This window comes from Mus musculus, chromosome 2 (genome assembly GCF_000001635.26).
Source record: "Mus musculus strain C57BL/6J chromosome 2, GRCm38.p6 C57BL/6J".
NCBI classification, from domain to species: domain Eukaryota; kingdom Metazoa; phylum Chordata; class Mammalia; order Rodentia; family Muridae; genus Mus; species Mus musculus.
This window is the reverse complement of record NC_000068.7, coordinates 151,671,651-151,686,760: the sequence shown is the minus strand read 5'-3', so window position 1 is coordinate 151,686,760 and position 15,110 is coordinate 151,671,651. Positions and strand designations below refer to the sequence as shown.

The following is a 15,110-nucleotide window of genomic DNA, read 5'->3' as shown; positions in this document are numbered from 1 at the left end:
TTTTGTTGGCTGTCACCTTACTGTTCAGATGGCTACTGAAGCTCCAGGCATCACATCCACATTCCAGGACGATGGAGGTGACAGGAAGCAAGAGCAAAAAGGAAACAACAGTAACATTTCCCAGTTTTCAGGACAATAAAGTTTTTGTTGTTGTTGTTGTTGTTTGTTTGTTTGTTTTTTAATGTGTAAGAGCACATTTCTGCTTTGATTTCCCTGTGGGGAGCTGTTCACATGAGCATCCAGAAACTGAGTTATGGAAAGTCAGCATCTTCTTCATTGAGACTCCGCAGGTGAGGACGGGAGGGGTGGGGGACTGGGATCATAAAGGAGTATCAGCCCCAGAGAATATGTGGGCTGCCAGCTCTATACAGGAAGCATAAAGAAGCCCCAAGAGCCATGGCTGTGCCTGTTGACTATCACTGGCGTCACTCAGCCTCACAACCCTGGCTTGCCTGTTGTCATGAGATTCTCTGAGCTGCTGGAACTATCATGCATGCAGATATCTGCACCCCTGGTTCCTTCCCTTCTTCCTTGTTTTGTTCAAAGCACTGAAGCTTTAAAAAAAAAAAAATCCAGAACTACGTCTTCCAACGTGAACCACGTCCTGCTCTCATTAATTCCACCCTTGGGGACTTAGCTGCCAGCCTGAAGGAAGCTGGTGACTATACAAGTCAAAGGTCCCCCGGGCCTGTAACCAAGTCATTGCTAAGGACTCTATCAAGGACACTGAGATGGAAATGCCGGGAGAGCCAGCTGCAAGTCTTGGGCAGACCCTGGAGTGGCTGAGGGAGGAGCTGGTAAGTCTTTTCTTTTGCCTTGTCATGTCTCCAAAATATGTATTTTTAAGGCTTCTGGTCACACACACACACACACACACACACACACTTCCCAGGACCTCGCTGGCTGAGATGGGGCTTCAGGCTGAAGTTTGGGTTCTGCAGACACCTTACCTAGATCAGCCACACAGAGTACAATGGAATTCTTAGGTACTGGGAAAGTGGGTCATGGCCTATATAGGAGACACTGGGTGCCGGCCAGACTGGGTTTAGCATTGTACTGGGTGCTGAGACTGTACCTAGCTCTGTTGCTGTGTGACCTTTAGTTAGTGCCTTTACCTTTCTGAGCCTCGGTTTCTTTAATCAGAAGGTGAAGGTAACAATAAAGCTAACATGGTAGGGGTTTCGAAGGTTGTGAGAGATGCCTGTCATTTATCTTATTAATGCTTGGCACTTATGGTTAAACCGGACCCCTGGGAGACACAGGGGATACCCAGCACATTAGCTGGTAAAGCCAAGGAACCAACAAGGGTAGGCCAGGTGGGGCAAAAGTGATGCTGGGCTAGGCTCGGCCATGAGTACTGAAATCAGCTTCCACTGCAGAAGGGGCCAGAAAGAGCCAGCTGGCCTGTGGGACTTCCTCTCAATTGTTGAAACCAACTATGCCTCAGAGGAGCATTCAGGAGGACGTTTACTTCTAGTGTGTTCCTGTCCTCTGTTTCCAGCTGGTAGAGGCTTGTCCACGGGTCACTAACTCTCCTGAGTATCTATACCGTGTTACCTGGGAAGCCAGGTACCATGCCTTCTTCCACTGTGCTGTTTTCTCCAGGCTCCGAAACAAAGAGGCATCCCCAACTATGTGTGCACAGCATCCAAGAGGGAGGAGACTGTGTAGGGACACCGGAGGGGAGAGGGAAAGACAGGATCATCCCAGTAGACCTTTGTGGTTTGCTAGGCAACAGGCCAGCTGGGAGGCAACCCTGATGGGGTTTCTCCTGGGGTTGGGGTCACAGCTGCTGCTGAAGCTGCTTACAAGCCACAGCACCCCAGCAGCACAGCTGGCTTTCCCAGCACAGAGACTTGGACCCATCTGTAAGATGGTCAGGTTGGGACACACAAAAATAAAAATCACTTTTCTTTTTACAGTGCTAAACCTGAACCCCAGGTCAACTCCTCCTCTCTCTTGGCTGCTGTGCACACATATTTGGGGATACCTCTTTATTTTGGGACCTGGAGAAAACACCACAGGGAAAGACATGGTGATTGGCTTCCCAGGTAACATGGCATAGATATTCAGGGGAATTAGTGACCCATGGGTAAGCCTTTACCGACTGGAGACCACAGGACCTTGCATGTGAAATGTTGTACAATTGTGCCACATCCCAGCCCTCTTAAACACTATTTTTAGTGGAAGAATAATTTTAATAATTATCGCTTGTAAAGAGAAACACAATTTGAAAATCTCTTACCTCACCCCCTAGTGGTGCTAGAGGTTATTCCTAGGATACCGTTGTGCCTGAGTTAACTTCCTCAGCCCTTGAACATCTGCATTGCTGAACCTGGGATAGTGCTCCTGGATTCTATACATAAGGAAGCAGGCTGAAGAAGTCATGGTAAGCAAGCCAGTAAGCAGCACTTCGTGACCTCTACATCAACTCCTGCCTCCAGATCCCCGCCTAGTTTGAGTTCCTGCCTTGGCTTCTCTCAGTGGAGTGTGACTCAGGGTGTGCGAGCTGAATAAACCTTTGCTTTACTGAGATAACTGATGTTGGTCAGCTGGAGCTGAGAAATTAGAGGTGATTAAGAAGAGAATAGCATCATTGAGGCAAAGTGTACTAGGAGGTGTTTCTTCAGAGCACACAAAAGCTGTGTTCCAGGGGCAGCTGAACTTGAGTAGTGTAAGAGACACCCAGGTGGCACTGGGTTTGAAGCCACGAACAGCTAGCTGAGGCTTTGCACTGTGAGTGGCCAGGAAATGTCATTGGTGAAGGTACAGCTTCAGTAGCAGTCGAAGGCACAGGATTGAAAGGGTCATGCTGAGAAGTTGAGGCTTGGCAGTGTGAGAAGCACCCAGGAAAGGGTATTGGTGAAAGTGCAGCCCAGTTGCAGTGGAAGACCTCAGCATTTTGGGGATGCCTGTCCCATGGGATGACCACCAAGAACAGCAGCAGCAATGAAGTGGATCCAGCTAGAGCCTGGAAGGTAAGCTATGTGTGCTGCAGAGGGTGGAGCTAGAACAGTAACTCAAGCTGGAGGAGCCCAGAAGATCTGAGTGAATCTGAGCCCAATTATTGGACCTTGTTATTCACACTGTTTGAGTTTGGCTTGTTTTGATCAGACTGTGACTCTGCCGTCATTCTCCCCTCTTGAAGAAAGTAATTTTTTTTTTTAACAGAGCCCATAGTTGAGAGACTTTGAACTTTTAGAAGAGATTTTGGATTTAAAAGAGACTTTAGATTTTTAAAGAGACTGGATTTTTAAGTGTTTAAATTTTTTAAAAATGTGAGACTTCTTAAGCCTGTAAAATGTCTCATATTGTGATGTTGATATCAATGTGTGATCTTGGGGACAAACAAGAAAGGAAAAGTTGTGGCTCAACAGTGTGGCAAGTTGACAAGAGTTCAGTTGCGCTGGCTAGTCTCATGTCAACTTGACACAAGCTAGGGTCATCTTCAAGAAGGGAAATTCAGTTGAGAAAGTGCCTCCATCAGATCTGGCTGCAGGCAAGTCTGTGAGAGATTTTCTTTTTTAGTAATGATGTGGGAGGCCCAAGTCCACTGTGGGCGGCATCACCCCTGGGCTATTGTTCCTGGCTTATATAAAAAAAGTCGATTGAGCAAGCTAGCAATCAGTACTCCTCCATGGCCTCTACATCAGCTCTTGCCCCTAGGTTACTGCCCTCATTTCATTTAATGATGAACTATGTTGTGGAAGCATAAGCCAGATAAGCCCTCTCCTTCTGGGCTTCTTTAGTCATGGTGTTTCATCACAGCAGTAGTAACCGACAAAGACAAACACCATGGCCAAAACAACTTACCGAAGGAAGTGTTTATGTGGCTTACAGTTCTAGAGAGGCTGTCATAGTTTGGAGGCATGGCAGCAAGCAGTAGACATGGCAGCTGGAGCAAGAAGCTGAGGCTCACTTCCTGAACCACTACAAGCAGGGATCAGAGAATGCCTGGGAATGGCAAGTGGCTGTCAAAACCTTGAATCTCATCACCCCCAACAATGGTATACTTCCTTCAGCAAAAGCCACCCAAACAGTGCCACCAATTTGCAAGCAAATATTCAGACCTCTGAGCTTATAGAGGACAGACATCCAGACCACCACGTCAAGCTTGTGTCTCTAACCTGCAGTGCCATCCTGCCAGCCCCTTCAGTTGTGCTGTTATATACATGAGTACAGGTGCCCATGGAGGCCAGAAGAGGGCATCGCATCCCTGAAGCTGGAGCTATGGCTGGGAAAAGCATGGTATTTATCACAGCAATAGAAACCTAACAAAGAAGCATGTCATCTAGCAATGATCTGAAGTACACAGGAGGTTCACCCAGGCCTTATGCAAACATGTTGCCATTTTCTGTAAGGCTCTCGATGCCCTTAGATCTTGGTATAGCCATCCTCCTTGAATACTGAGAGACAGTTGCCCTTCTGTGGCTTTTCAGTGGATGTTAAAAAAATATATGTCAGCACAAAATGAACTTTAATGCTTTAAAATAGAGAGCAAAAAAGTCAAAATGTATAGAAATGCCTTTGTACAAATAAATTCACAGTATATTAATAAAATATTTAAATAACTGTTTTTCGAAGCAAATACTGAGAATAATTGAGCCTACTTTACATTGTTGCAAATCACCTTACTGTATGGCTCAAAAGAAGACAACTGGATTCTCTTTTCTAGTTCTGTATTCAGTCTACTGAGCTATCACATGTCATTGGAAAACTCCTATGTATCCTAATAAGAAAATAAGAAAAAGGGGGGAAATTTTTACCTTAATCATCATAGGGCAAGTTGTTTTGACATTGCCAATACCTTGAAAGGTTTTGGGGACCCAGGCACTCTAAAGCTTTGCACTAGGGTGCTTCTAAAATGCTTTTGCTGTGGAGTTGGCTTAGCTTCATTGCTAGTGACAGAAGCCACTAGCATGCTAATCCCTGTCTGATTGTGGTAGCAATTCTTGGTTGTCAACTTAACTACATCTGGAATTAACTAAAACCCAAGTGGCTGGGTACACCTGTGAGGGATGGGGTTTTTTTCTTAATTAAATTATTTAAAGTTGGAAGACCCTCTTTTAATCCATATCTTTTGAGGTGGGACGAGACACCTTTAAGATAGGCTACACGTCTGGTAGCTTATAGAAAGGACGTGGAAGAAGGAAGCTTGCTCTCTTTGCCTGCTTGCTTTCACTATCACTGGCAAGTCCATTTCTCCACTGGCATTAGAGCTTACTTCTTCAGGAGGCTGACATAGTCTGAAGATCGGCTGAGACATCCAGCCTTGTGGACCGAACAATACTGGATTCTTGGACCTGCCTTTGGTAGACAAACATTGCTGGGTTAGCTGCATCACAGCCTGTAAGCCAGTCAATTAAATCCCCTTTCTCTATATAGGTCCATTCTATAAGTTCCGTTTCTCTTGAGAATCCTGACTAATACGCTGATTATTTGTTACCATCAAAATGAAAAGATATGGGGGTGGTATCTATGCCATCTTCAGAGCATATCTTCCAATTCATTCTGGAAAGGTGTGTGATTTACTTTCGGTTTCCTAGATTCAAAAGTGAGGCTTCAGGGGAATATGGCATCTGTGGCTTGTGTGACAAGGTAGGGGCTTGTCTCCACTGAGCCGGGAGGCAGACTGATGGCACAGACAGTGCCTGTCACACTCTCACTGACGCCCCCTTTCTCCTAGGCCGAGATGCAGATCCAAGACCAGAAACTGCTACTCACACTAAGGCATCTGCATAGCCTCCTGGAGGAGCTTCGAGCTGAAAGCACCCACTGGCAGGACACAAGGCCCAGCAGAAACACATCACCTTTCCGAGCAAGGCTGGGATCAGAGGGCAGAGCCTGCCAGCCTGTGCCGAGGCAACTGACCGAGCTGCTCCGAGGGGAAAAGAGCAGGCGAAGCTCCCTTCCGTAGCCAGCCAGAGGACGCTCATCAAAACCCTCCTACCACTAGTATAAATCATGTGTCAGCTGTGTGTCCTTGAATCTGTCATTTAACTGTCTATGTCACTTGCCAGAGGGTGTGTGTATGTGTGTGTGTGTGTGTGTGTGTAAGATAAATTATTGGAGGCATATATGCTTTGTAAGTACAACTCTGTTACATAGCTTCCAACAGGACGACACCATTTTTCACAGGGCAGTTGTTAAAGAAAGAGTATGATATACAAAGAGGGTTACCTACTGTTGCCTTGGCGAAAAATCAGAACATCTGTAATGACTTCCTATTTTCTGTGTTCCTGTTAGGCCTTCTTGTCCACCTTAATCTGATAGCAAAAGGTCCTGTTGCACCACAGATCACAGAGAGGAGCATGTCAGATATGTAATTCATGTTGGCTCGAACATCATAATTCATTATTGGCTTAATTCATGGGCATGCGACTCAACAAAGTCAACCACAAGCCTTCCTTGGGCTTGCTATCTGGATACTGCCAACCACACTTCTACAGTTAGATTGATTTCTTTTAGGCTGTGCTGATCTTTGCCAGTAAGCAGTGTAAGGTTAGACTCCAGAACAAGAGGTGAAAGGAGGGACCGACTCCTTTGTCCCCTGCAGTATCTTAGAGGGCAACCTGTGGTGTCACCCACCGGAGCTGCTTCACCTCAGCACGTGGCACCAGCCCTGTCCAAGTCCAAGGCCCAGTCTGGAGGCCCCCTCTATGCTCAGACCCTCCTTCTCAGATGACTGCAGGCCAGCTCTACAGGGCTCCTGTCTGTGTGGTTTAAATTGTAATCCTTCAGCTTCATTGTTCCCTAGCACTGGGGGTGGTAGATTCTTTCTGTAATTGTTAGCTTAGAGTTCTTTTTATAACTTCTCATCTACTCAGTTAACTTTATACTTAGTTAATAATTCTTTGTATTAAATTCTGTGTTTCATTAAAAAAAAAAAGGAAATGTTGGAACAAGCAAAAGAAACTTATTCTAAGTACGACCATTTTGTTTTCAGACTCCATTTAATCAGAGCAAGAAACTAAATTCAAGGTCCTAGTCTCTAGGGGAACTGAGGACTTTGCAATAGCTGAACAGCTTCTATTATAAGGAAACAATTGTCCAAGTCCAGACATCTCAGAGACAACTTGTAAGTGAAGAGTTGTCTGAGTCCAGACATGTCAAGGACAACTTCTCCATCTTGCTGGCAGGGTCAAACTGAGTTCATGTTCCCAGGCCCTGGAACCAACTCCTATCCTGACTAATGAAAACTCTCTTGTTCCAACTCCTTATGTCAAACTATGATTGGACAGTGCTACAGCCTACCGTTCTTCCCCTTGCTTTGTGGTCTCATCCTTTAAATATGCTGTGCAGTTTCTCTTCAGGGTTGCAGTTCAGCTCCCGAGTCTGTTCTGTGGCATTGACTGATCAGTCTTGGCTTGATTACAATAAATTTTTGTCATCTGCGTTGACCTGGTGTTTGAGTTATGTTGGATTTAAACAGACCCCACAACAGAAGGTAGAAAAGATGTGACTTGTTTATTACCTATTCCCACTGACACCATTTTTGCTATTCTTGCCAACACAGCTCTAACTATTCTAAGGTTTTCCGATGCATAAATCAAAGAGAAGACCCAGAGGGAGGGGAACGCTGTTGTTCATTAGAAGCTATAGGGAAGGTATTCACTAGCCCCACCCCTGACTGAGGCTGCAAGGGAACAGTGAGTCTGTTTTCTTTAAGTCTGTGACCTCTGCTAAGTCAACCCAGTGCCAGTGGATGGCCCTGTGCCCATGAGCATATGTGCAGTACAAACTGGATTCTGTGGGTAATAAAATAAAATTAAAATTAAAGACATGAAGTTGGAAGAGGGTTTTGGTGGGATTTGGAGTAGTTAGGAGGAAGAGTGGGGCTGAAAATAATGAAAATATATTGAATGAGTGTATGAAATGTTCAAATAAGTAATAAAATATTTTTTTTTAAAAAGAAACCTTAGCCCAAGATGGGAGTCCAGCTTCACCCTGCAAGCACATCACATATGACACTTGGTGCTTTGAATCTAGCCACAACTCAGTGTTATCATTTGAAAAATGGACCAGTATAGCCAGTAATGGTTGCTATCCCAATACTTGTAGAGACTGAGGCAGGAGGATTGTATAAGGTTTAGGCCAACTCTGAGCTACTTAGTAAGCACTGGGGAGATGTGACTCAGTGGCTTAGCACTTGTCTCGGTTGTGTGTGGCTGAATTTGATCCTTAGCATCTCAAAAGGAAAAAAAAAAACTATTTTCACATGCTTGATCCTGACTACAGAGATGGTTGTTGTCTTAGGGTTTTATTGCTGTGAAGAGACACCACGAACAATGGAACTCTTATAAAGAAGAACATTTAATTGGAGCTGGCTGACAGTTTCAGAGGCTTGGTCCATTATCAATGTGGCAGGAAACATAGCAGTGTGCAGGAAGACAAGGTGCTGGAGAAAGAGCTAAAAGTTCCACATCCTGATTTGTAGGTAGCAGGGAGAGAGTACGAGCCATCCTGAGCGCAGCTTGAACGCGTAAGACTTCACAGCCTGCTCCCACAGTGATGCACTTCCTCCAATAAGGGACACCTTCTAATAGTTCTACTCCTTATGGGCCAAGCATTCAAACACATGAATCTATGGGGGTCATTCCTATTCAAACCACCACAGTTGTTAAGCTAATTTTTAATTTAATTCCAACCCTACCATTTCTTGTATGTCTCTGTGTGTATATTTATGTGTGTGATATCCACCTCAGCTTTTGAGACAGTGTCTCTCAATGAGCTTGGAGCTTCCAGCTGACTAGCAAGTGATCTCCAGGGATCCTCCAATCTCTTCTCCCTTCAATGGGATTATAGGTGCATACCACATCGTCTAGCTTAAAAGAAAAAAAAAAAAAAACCTGTGTGTTCCTGCGTCTGTTTCTATTGGCCACGGAGCTATGGGGGTGGTGTTCAGGTGACCACAGAGGGATCTGGATCCCTGTTGTGTGACAAAACTTTTTCTGGGGAGACACAAGAGAAATGTCTACTCACCCCAGATAGGGAACTGACAATAGACTTAAAGTACTGATACCACCAGAGTCCAATTTGGTGAACCAATGGCTTTTATTGGGGTTGTTTAGAGGAACATGGCTAAAGGGTGACTTAAAATAAATGACTCAAAGACAACTGTATCATCAATACTCAACCCAGCATGTGTGACAACTCACAAATCTGGGAACGTGGAAAACACTGCACAGCCTGCAGACAGCTCAGCCGACTGGAGTGTCCTTTCCAGGTGCTTCCGTTGCGCTCACCTCTTCCAAGCAGTTCAGCGGGTTTCTGTTTTTTTCCAGGCAGCTGGTCTGGTGTCGAAAGTCTTCTGGACAGCTCAGCTTCCTTTTGTCTCAGATGGATTCTCAACTTTTATTGTTCACTCTTACAGGGAGGAGACCAGTAAGTCTTGTCAGTTTTAGGAACTTCCTGAAGCTATTTTGAGTTGTTTACCTTTCTGTTTAAGGAGCTTCCTGCAGACTGGAATGTTTTAATCTTGGAGGAAATTGTTACACAATTCCCTTAAAGCTGGAGTGGGTGGCAGTTGTGAGGTGCTTGACCTGTGGAACCAAGCTCTGAGTCTTCTGGAATAGCAAACACACTTTTAACCACCAAGACATCTCTCTAGCCCTCCTGTTTTTCACACTGATGCTTGAGATGAGAACTCAGGTTCATGCTTGTGTGGCAAGTACTTTATGGGCAGAGCATCTCTGCCATCCCCTCATTTTTTACATTTTGTTCTTTGGGCTTCATTCACCTTATCTCCCCATATATAAAAAGAGAATAATAATAGCACTATTATTGCACAAATGAAGTGGAGCCATTCATATATAGCATGTCATACAGCACTCCACCCTGGAAAGACAGATCATTGGCAACTTACTCTTCTTGCTGTGGGGTGAATACTAACCTGTGAAACAAACGGACAAGCTTGCTAATAGCCATCATCAAAAGACATACCTGCCTGGCTATACAAAGGAGAAAGAACAGTGCTCCCCCGACCACCATGTCTAGTGACACTGCTGCTACCTTATGCCTGTTCCAGTTTCCCATAGGTAACTCACAGACAAACATAAATAAATAAATAAATAAATAAATAAATAAATAAATAAATAAAATGAAATAAAAAAACCCTGCCATCCCCACTTTCACACTTATCTTGGAGATCGACCCAGAGCTCTGCAGCTGCTCCTCTGAAAGATTTTTTTTTCTGGTCCAAGACCCTCCACCTAAAACTGGTGTTTAATTCTGATGCAAGGTCAGAACAAACAGACTGAGCCCCAGTGGTAGAAACAGCATCCTGAGCACTGGTTGCAGAAGGCTGGGAATTGATTCCATCCAGATCAGCCAGTGAGCACCAGAGGGAGCACTTAGATCATGATCTTAGAAAGGAAAAGGCAGGGCTTTGTCCACTAAAGCAGCAAAAGCAGGTATGCAGAGTCACCCCCGTCTGACACCCAGGGTGACAGTGTGATCAGATGCTAACAACTCAGGTACAGGAAGAAGAGCCATTCAATACATGAAACCCACAGTGGCTTGAGGCAGCAAGGCGGGGCTAATGCTAGGCTAATGATAAATGATCAGGTTGGTTCTGGTCTTGAGCCATCCATGACACCTGACCAAGCATGTATTCTTATGTATAAACTGCCCAAAACTTCAGATGGTAGCAACAATCATTTTATGCATAGTCACTTTGGCTGCTGTAAACCATCTCCCCTGGGTCTGGGAGTTGCCTGGGCTTTACCCACTGGGTCTCCCTTTGAGGGTGTCGGATGCCCTGGAACTGGAATTATAGATGGTGGAGCTGGTGATAAAACTCAGATCCTCTGCAAGAGCTACAAGTGCTCTTAACAACTAAGCCAGACACACGTCCAGCCCAAGTAATACAGTTTTCCTATGTTTCTCATTGCTCTTCTGTAAAGTGGAGATATTAAAAGAAATGACCTCACAGGGCTCTTGAGCAAAAGCAGTGTATTGGCACATTCCTGGCACACAGAAAGAACTCAGTGTATCTTGTCGTAATTAATAATAATGGGGGCCAAGGAGATTCGCCAGTTAATACAGTGCTTTCCATGCAAAAATGGGGGCACAAGTTCAATCCCATCACCCACATAAAAATCTAGGTGCATTGGTAGACACCGTATCCTGATGAGGTGGAGAAAGAGGATCTCTTGAGGCTTGCTGGCCAGCAAGTCTTGCTGAACCAGCAAGATCCAGGTTCAATGAGATACAGTCTCAAAAAAAGTAAAGTGAGAAATTGAAGAAGACACACACATACACTAATGACCGCTACCTTTTCTTTTATATTTATTTTATCGGGGGCAGAGTACATGTATGTTACAACACTCATGTGGGGGGTCAGAGGACAACTTGCAAGAGTCAATTCTTTTCTTTAATGATGTGGGTTCCAGGGATGGAACTCAAGTTGTCAGGCTTTGTGGCAACGGCTTTTATCCACCGAGCCACCCTTTGACCTTGACAGTTACAACTTTGGAGTTAGGATGATTACAGTGTTTGAAGGTACAGTCTTACTGCCTATCTTCAAGTCCCAGTTCTGCCATTTACTAATCGTGTGCTCTTAGGCAGGTCATTAAACACCCTGTCCCTCAGTTTACTTGTCTGTAGAACAAGGCTAACACTGCCTGTCCCTTAGGGTTGAGGTGAGGAGTAAATGAAGTAGTAGGACACAAAGCATTCACACCAGTGCCTGCCACCTAAGAAGGATTGCATCAGCATCATACAAAGCTACTCATTGTCATCTTCAGTCATCCACTCTATCTTCCAGTGCCATGTACAGCAATGCGATATGTAATGATATGATTGAACGGAACCCAATCAACATCTCTGCAAGACTGATTTTACAGCCCCATTTTATGAGTGAAGAAGCTAACAGGTGACACTAAATTTCAGTTCCAACTCCTGTCTAAACAGAGCTCTTGTCATGCTCCTGAGGTTCTCATTAGAACACTGTGGACAGTCATGCCATGGGACAGAGGAGGCGGGGGTATCAGGAAAGCCAGGCTCCTGCCCTTTCCTACTGCTAGCATCTGGAGCAAAGCAGCCTTCAGCAACTGTAAATGACACCCTAGGATGATGCTGCTGGAGCCAGAACCTGGTGTCCCCAACCATGCATGACTGTCCTGTCCTCAGCTCATCTCAAGCTCTATTATGAGATGACACTTCCACCCTGCTCTCCTCTCTGTCTGTCTGGTTTGCCTTCCCAAGCCCTCAGTTCTGCTCTTTCACCGAGTAAAAGCCAGTTTTCCTAACTCAAGATCAAAGTGTTGTCCAGGCTGAATCCCTCTGGGGGCTCATAGGGAGAATTTGCCCTTTGTCTCTTGCTGTTTCTGGTGACTACAGCTGAAGCCCCTATTCCTAGTAGTATCACAAGATGCATTCTGAAACTGTGAGGCAAAGCAAAACCTCTCTTCTTTTAAATTGATTGTTTCAATTATTTTGTCACAGCATTGGAAATTTAAGACATACTTTTATTAATTGACTGAATGATAATGGCTCTATATTAATTTTCTCCACATATTTGCTGATTAATCATGACAATGTTTTTGTTGTCTTGTTTTCTATAAGGAGCCTAAGGAAATCTGTCCTACAAGGCAAACTTTTTATTATGGATAATTTAACAGTTTTCTTCGTGTTGTAAAGTTTAATGACATGTAAATTCTTAGGATTATTGTAAATTTGAGGAAATCACTAAGTTTCTTTCCTATTGGAACTCTAAGTCTTACTGTATAATGACTAATTCTAAACATTCTTTGAGCAGACAGCACATTAAACAGCTTATTTTTGATGTCCCAATTGTAGTGGTATATTCTGAGCTATTTTCTTTATCCATACCAGCATTTCAGGTCAAGAAACAAAAAAGCTTAAATCTTTCTTAGTACATTTATGATTCACCCATACACACACCTTTTTTTTTTTTTTTTGAGACAGTCTCACTATATAATCCTTGATGACCAGAATTTACTATGTAGACCAGGCTAGCCCCAAACTAACGGAGATCTACCTACCTCTGCCTCCTGGGTGATAGGATCAAAGGTATGTGTTTTCATGCTCAATCCTGATTCTCTCTCTCTCTCTCTCTCTCTCTCTCTCTGAAATGGGTCTCTCTATGTAGCCATGGCTGTCCTGGGACTCTTTACGTAGTTTAAGCTGTCCTCAAACTCACAAAAGTCTGCCTGCCTCTGTCTAGCTAGTGCTGGAATTAAAGACCTGCTCCAGCATTCTAGGCCTTCCTTTTAATTAATTAGATTATTAAATGAGCAATAATGTATTCATCATTTTGACTTTGAATGTATCTACTTCTCTTAATGAATTACTGTTTCATTGTGTCCTGCAGGACATCTCTTCTATAGGCATCAGATATTACCAGGGCAAACACTCCACATAAGATGTGACCTACTGCAATGAATTCATACAACAAACACTCTTGCTGGCTGCTTAGAGTACATGGCTACATGTCATGCTCAGCAAGCACAAGTCTGTGCATTTTGGGTTATGTTGTTCTTGTGTTGTTTTAATTAGTAAGGAAGAAAAATATATGCTATACCAATAGCTATATTTTGCATTGCCAAAAGATTTCTGCTCTGTGTGTACATGCACATTTATACGCATATTCCTCACGTGAATATGAGTATGTTCCTGCTGTGACAAGTGTTTGGAGGTCAAAGGACGACCCTAGAAGCGAGTCTTCATCTTCCACCTTCTTTTGAGACAAGATCTCGTTGCTGCTTCCCAGGCTAGCTGGTCTGAGCCCTCCTGGGTATTCACCTGTCTTCACTCTTCATTTCTGTGTAGGAGCACTGGAGTTACAGACTCTTACATCATGAGTCCACTTTTTACATGGGTTCTGAGGGCTTGAACTCAGGTCCTTCTGCTTGCTGTGGAACCCTAGAGTTCTGCTTTAACTGGCCTTTGTGAGAGCCAAATCTTCTATGTAAGTTATTATGTCTGATGATGAGAAGTATTCTGTGGTCTAGCTTTCAATCTTGTTTCCTGCCCTGTGAGTACACTCCTGATGCTGAGCACTAACACAGTTTTGGACCCCGGGACCCTCTTTCTCATGGAGGTTGAGTCAGCTTAGTGGGTAATAGTTCTGGTTTTAGAAGCCATTTTATATAAGATGGATAACAGTGATTTAACCATAGAAGGCCAAGGGCACTGGCATGGCCCCTAATGCATGGATCTCTTTGAACTTAAATTAAATGTGCACTTAACTCTGTTTTGGCTGCCTCCGTTGATTCACCAATACAGTGTGACAGAGAGCTGGAGTGGAAGAAGATATTGATCTCAAAGGATTACAGTTACATATAATTCCCACAAAGCTTACAGAAACATCTGGCCATGGTGCTGTAGGCAGTATCAAGGACGTGTCCCGGATATTTGCATCAACCCCAAGAAGGAAAGTGGGAGCTGAACTTGAATATGAACCCTGTTTCCACCATTCCCAATCATGTGACCTTGGACAGGTTTTGTTTCCTCGCCTACATTTCCTTACCCCACAAAAGGGAAAACTAATAACTACTGTGTGGTTGTTTATAGAGTAAATGAGCTAATCTATAAAAATGTCCAGGAAGGAGCTTGGGCCATGTTCATTACCTCATACTGGACATCACTGTTTCAGGATGTATTACTGATACTTATTATAAAGCTCAAGAGAATTAAATTAGCCTTGGAGTGTTATGTTCCTATATGATTTTCCTCACACTTAAGCAACTGGCATTAACTATTAAATGTTATGATAATTCAGGCTAAAATGTTTACTGCCCCCAAAGGAGAGGAGGGTGGGTCAATGTGAATGAATGATATTTTAAATAGTAACAGTAATAACAATATCCAATATTTGTTAAGCACTTATAACTGTAGGTCCTTTACATATATCATCTCATTAATGATTTTTGCAATACTCAATGATGGAGGTACTTTTATTATCAAAATTTCCATTTTATAGGTGAGAAAAACTGAGGTTGAAGAGGATAATGTCATTTTTACAGGAACCTCAAGTGTGTCTGGGGCAGCCAGTTGACTATGGTGACTGCATTTGGTACCTCAGATGAAATTTGTCTTGCTGAGTAGAGTGCCAGTAGCTGTAAGGAGGAATTTATGAAAAAACA

At 43.8% G+C, this 15,110-nt stretch overlaps 1 protein-coding gene across 1 annotated transcript; it reads left to right on the top strand.

Moving 5' to 3' along the window:
- Positions 1 to 627: 627 nt before the first annotated feature.
- On the top strand, positions 628 to 7,400 carry Tmem74bos (transmembrane 74B, opposite strand). The gene is made up of 2 exons (NM_001378411.1): positions 628 to 797; positions 5,687 to 7,400. The coding sequence occupies exons 1-2, from the start codon at positions 732 to 734 to the stop codon at positions 5,915 to 5,917; spliced, it is 297 nt and encodes a 98-aa protein (NP_001365340.1). The 5' UTR covers positions 628 to 731; the 3' UTR covers positions 5,918 to 7,400.
- Positions 7,401 to 15,110: the final 7,710 nt, after the last annotated feature.

Bases quoted from the DNA above. Each gene is read 5' to 3' on its own strand.
- Tmem74bos (NM_001378411.1), top strand. From the start codon at position 732: ATGGAAATGCCGGGAGAGCCAGCTGCAAGTCTTGGGCAGACCCTGGAG. The intron at 798-5,686 runs GTAAGTCTTTTC...CCTTTCTCCTAG, and splicing joins AGTGGCTGAGGGAGGAGCTG to GCCGAGATGCAGATCCAAGA.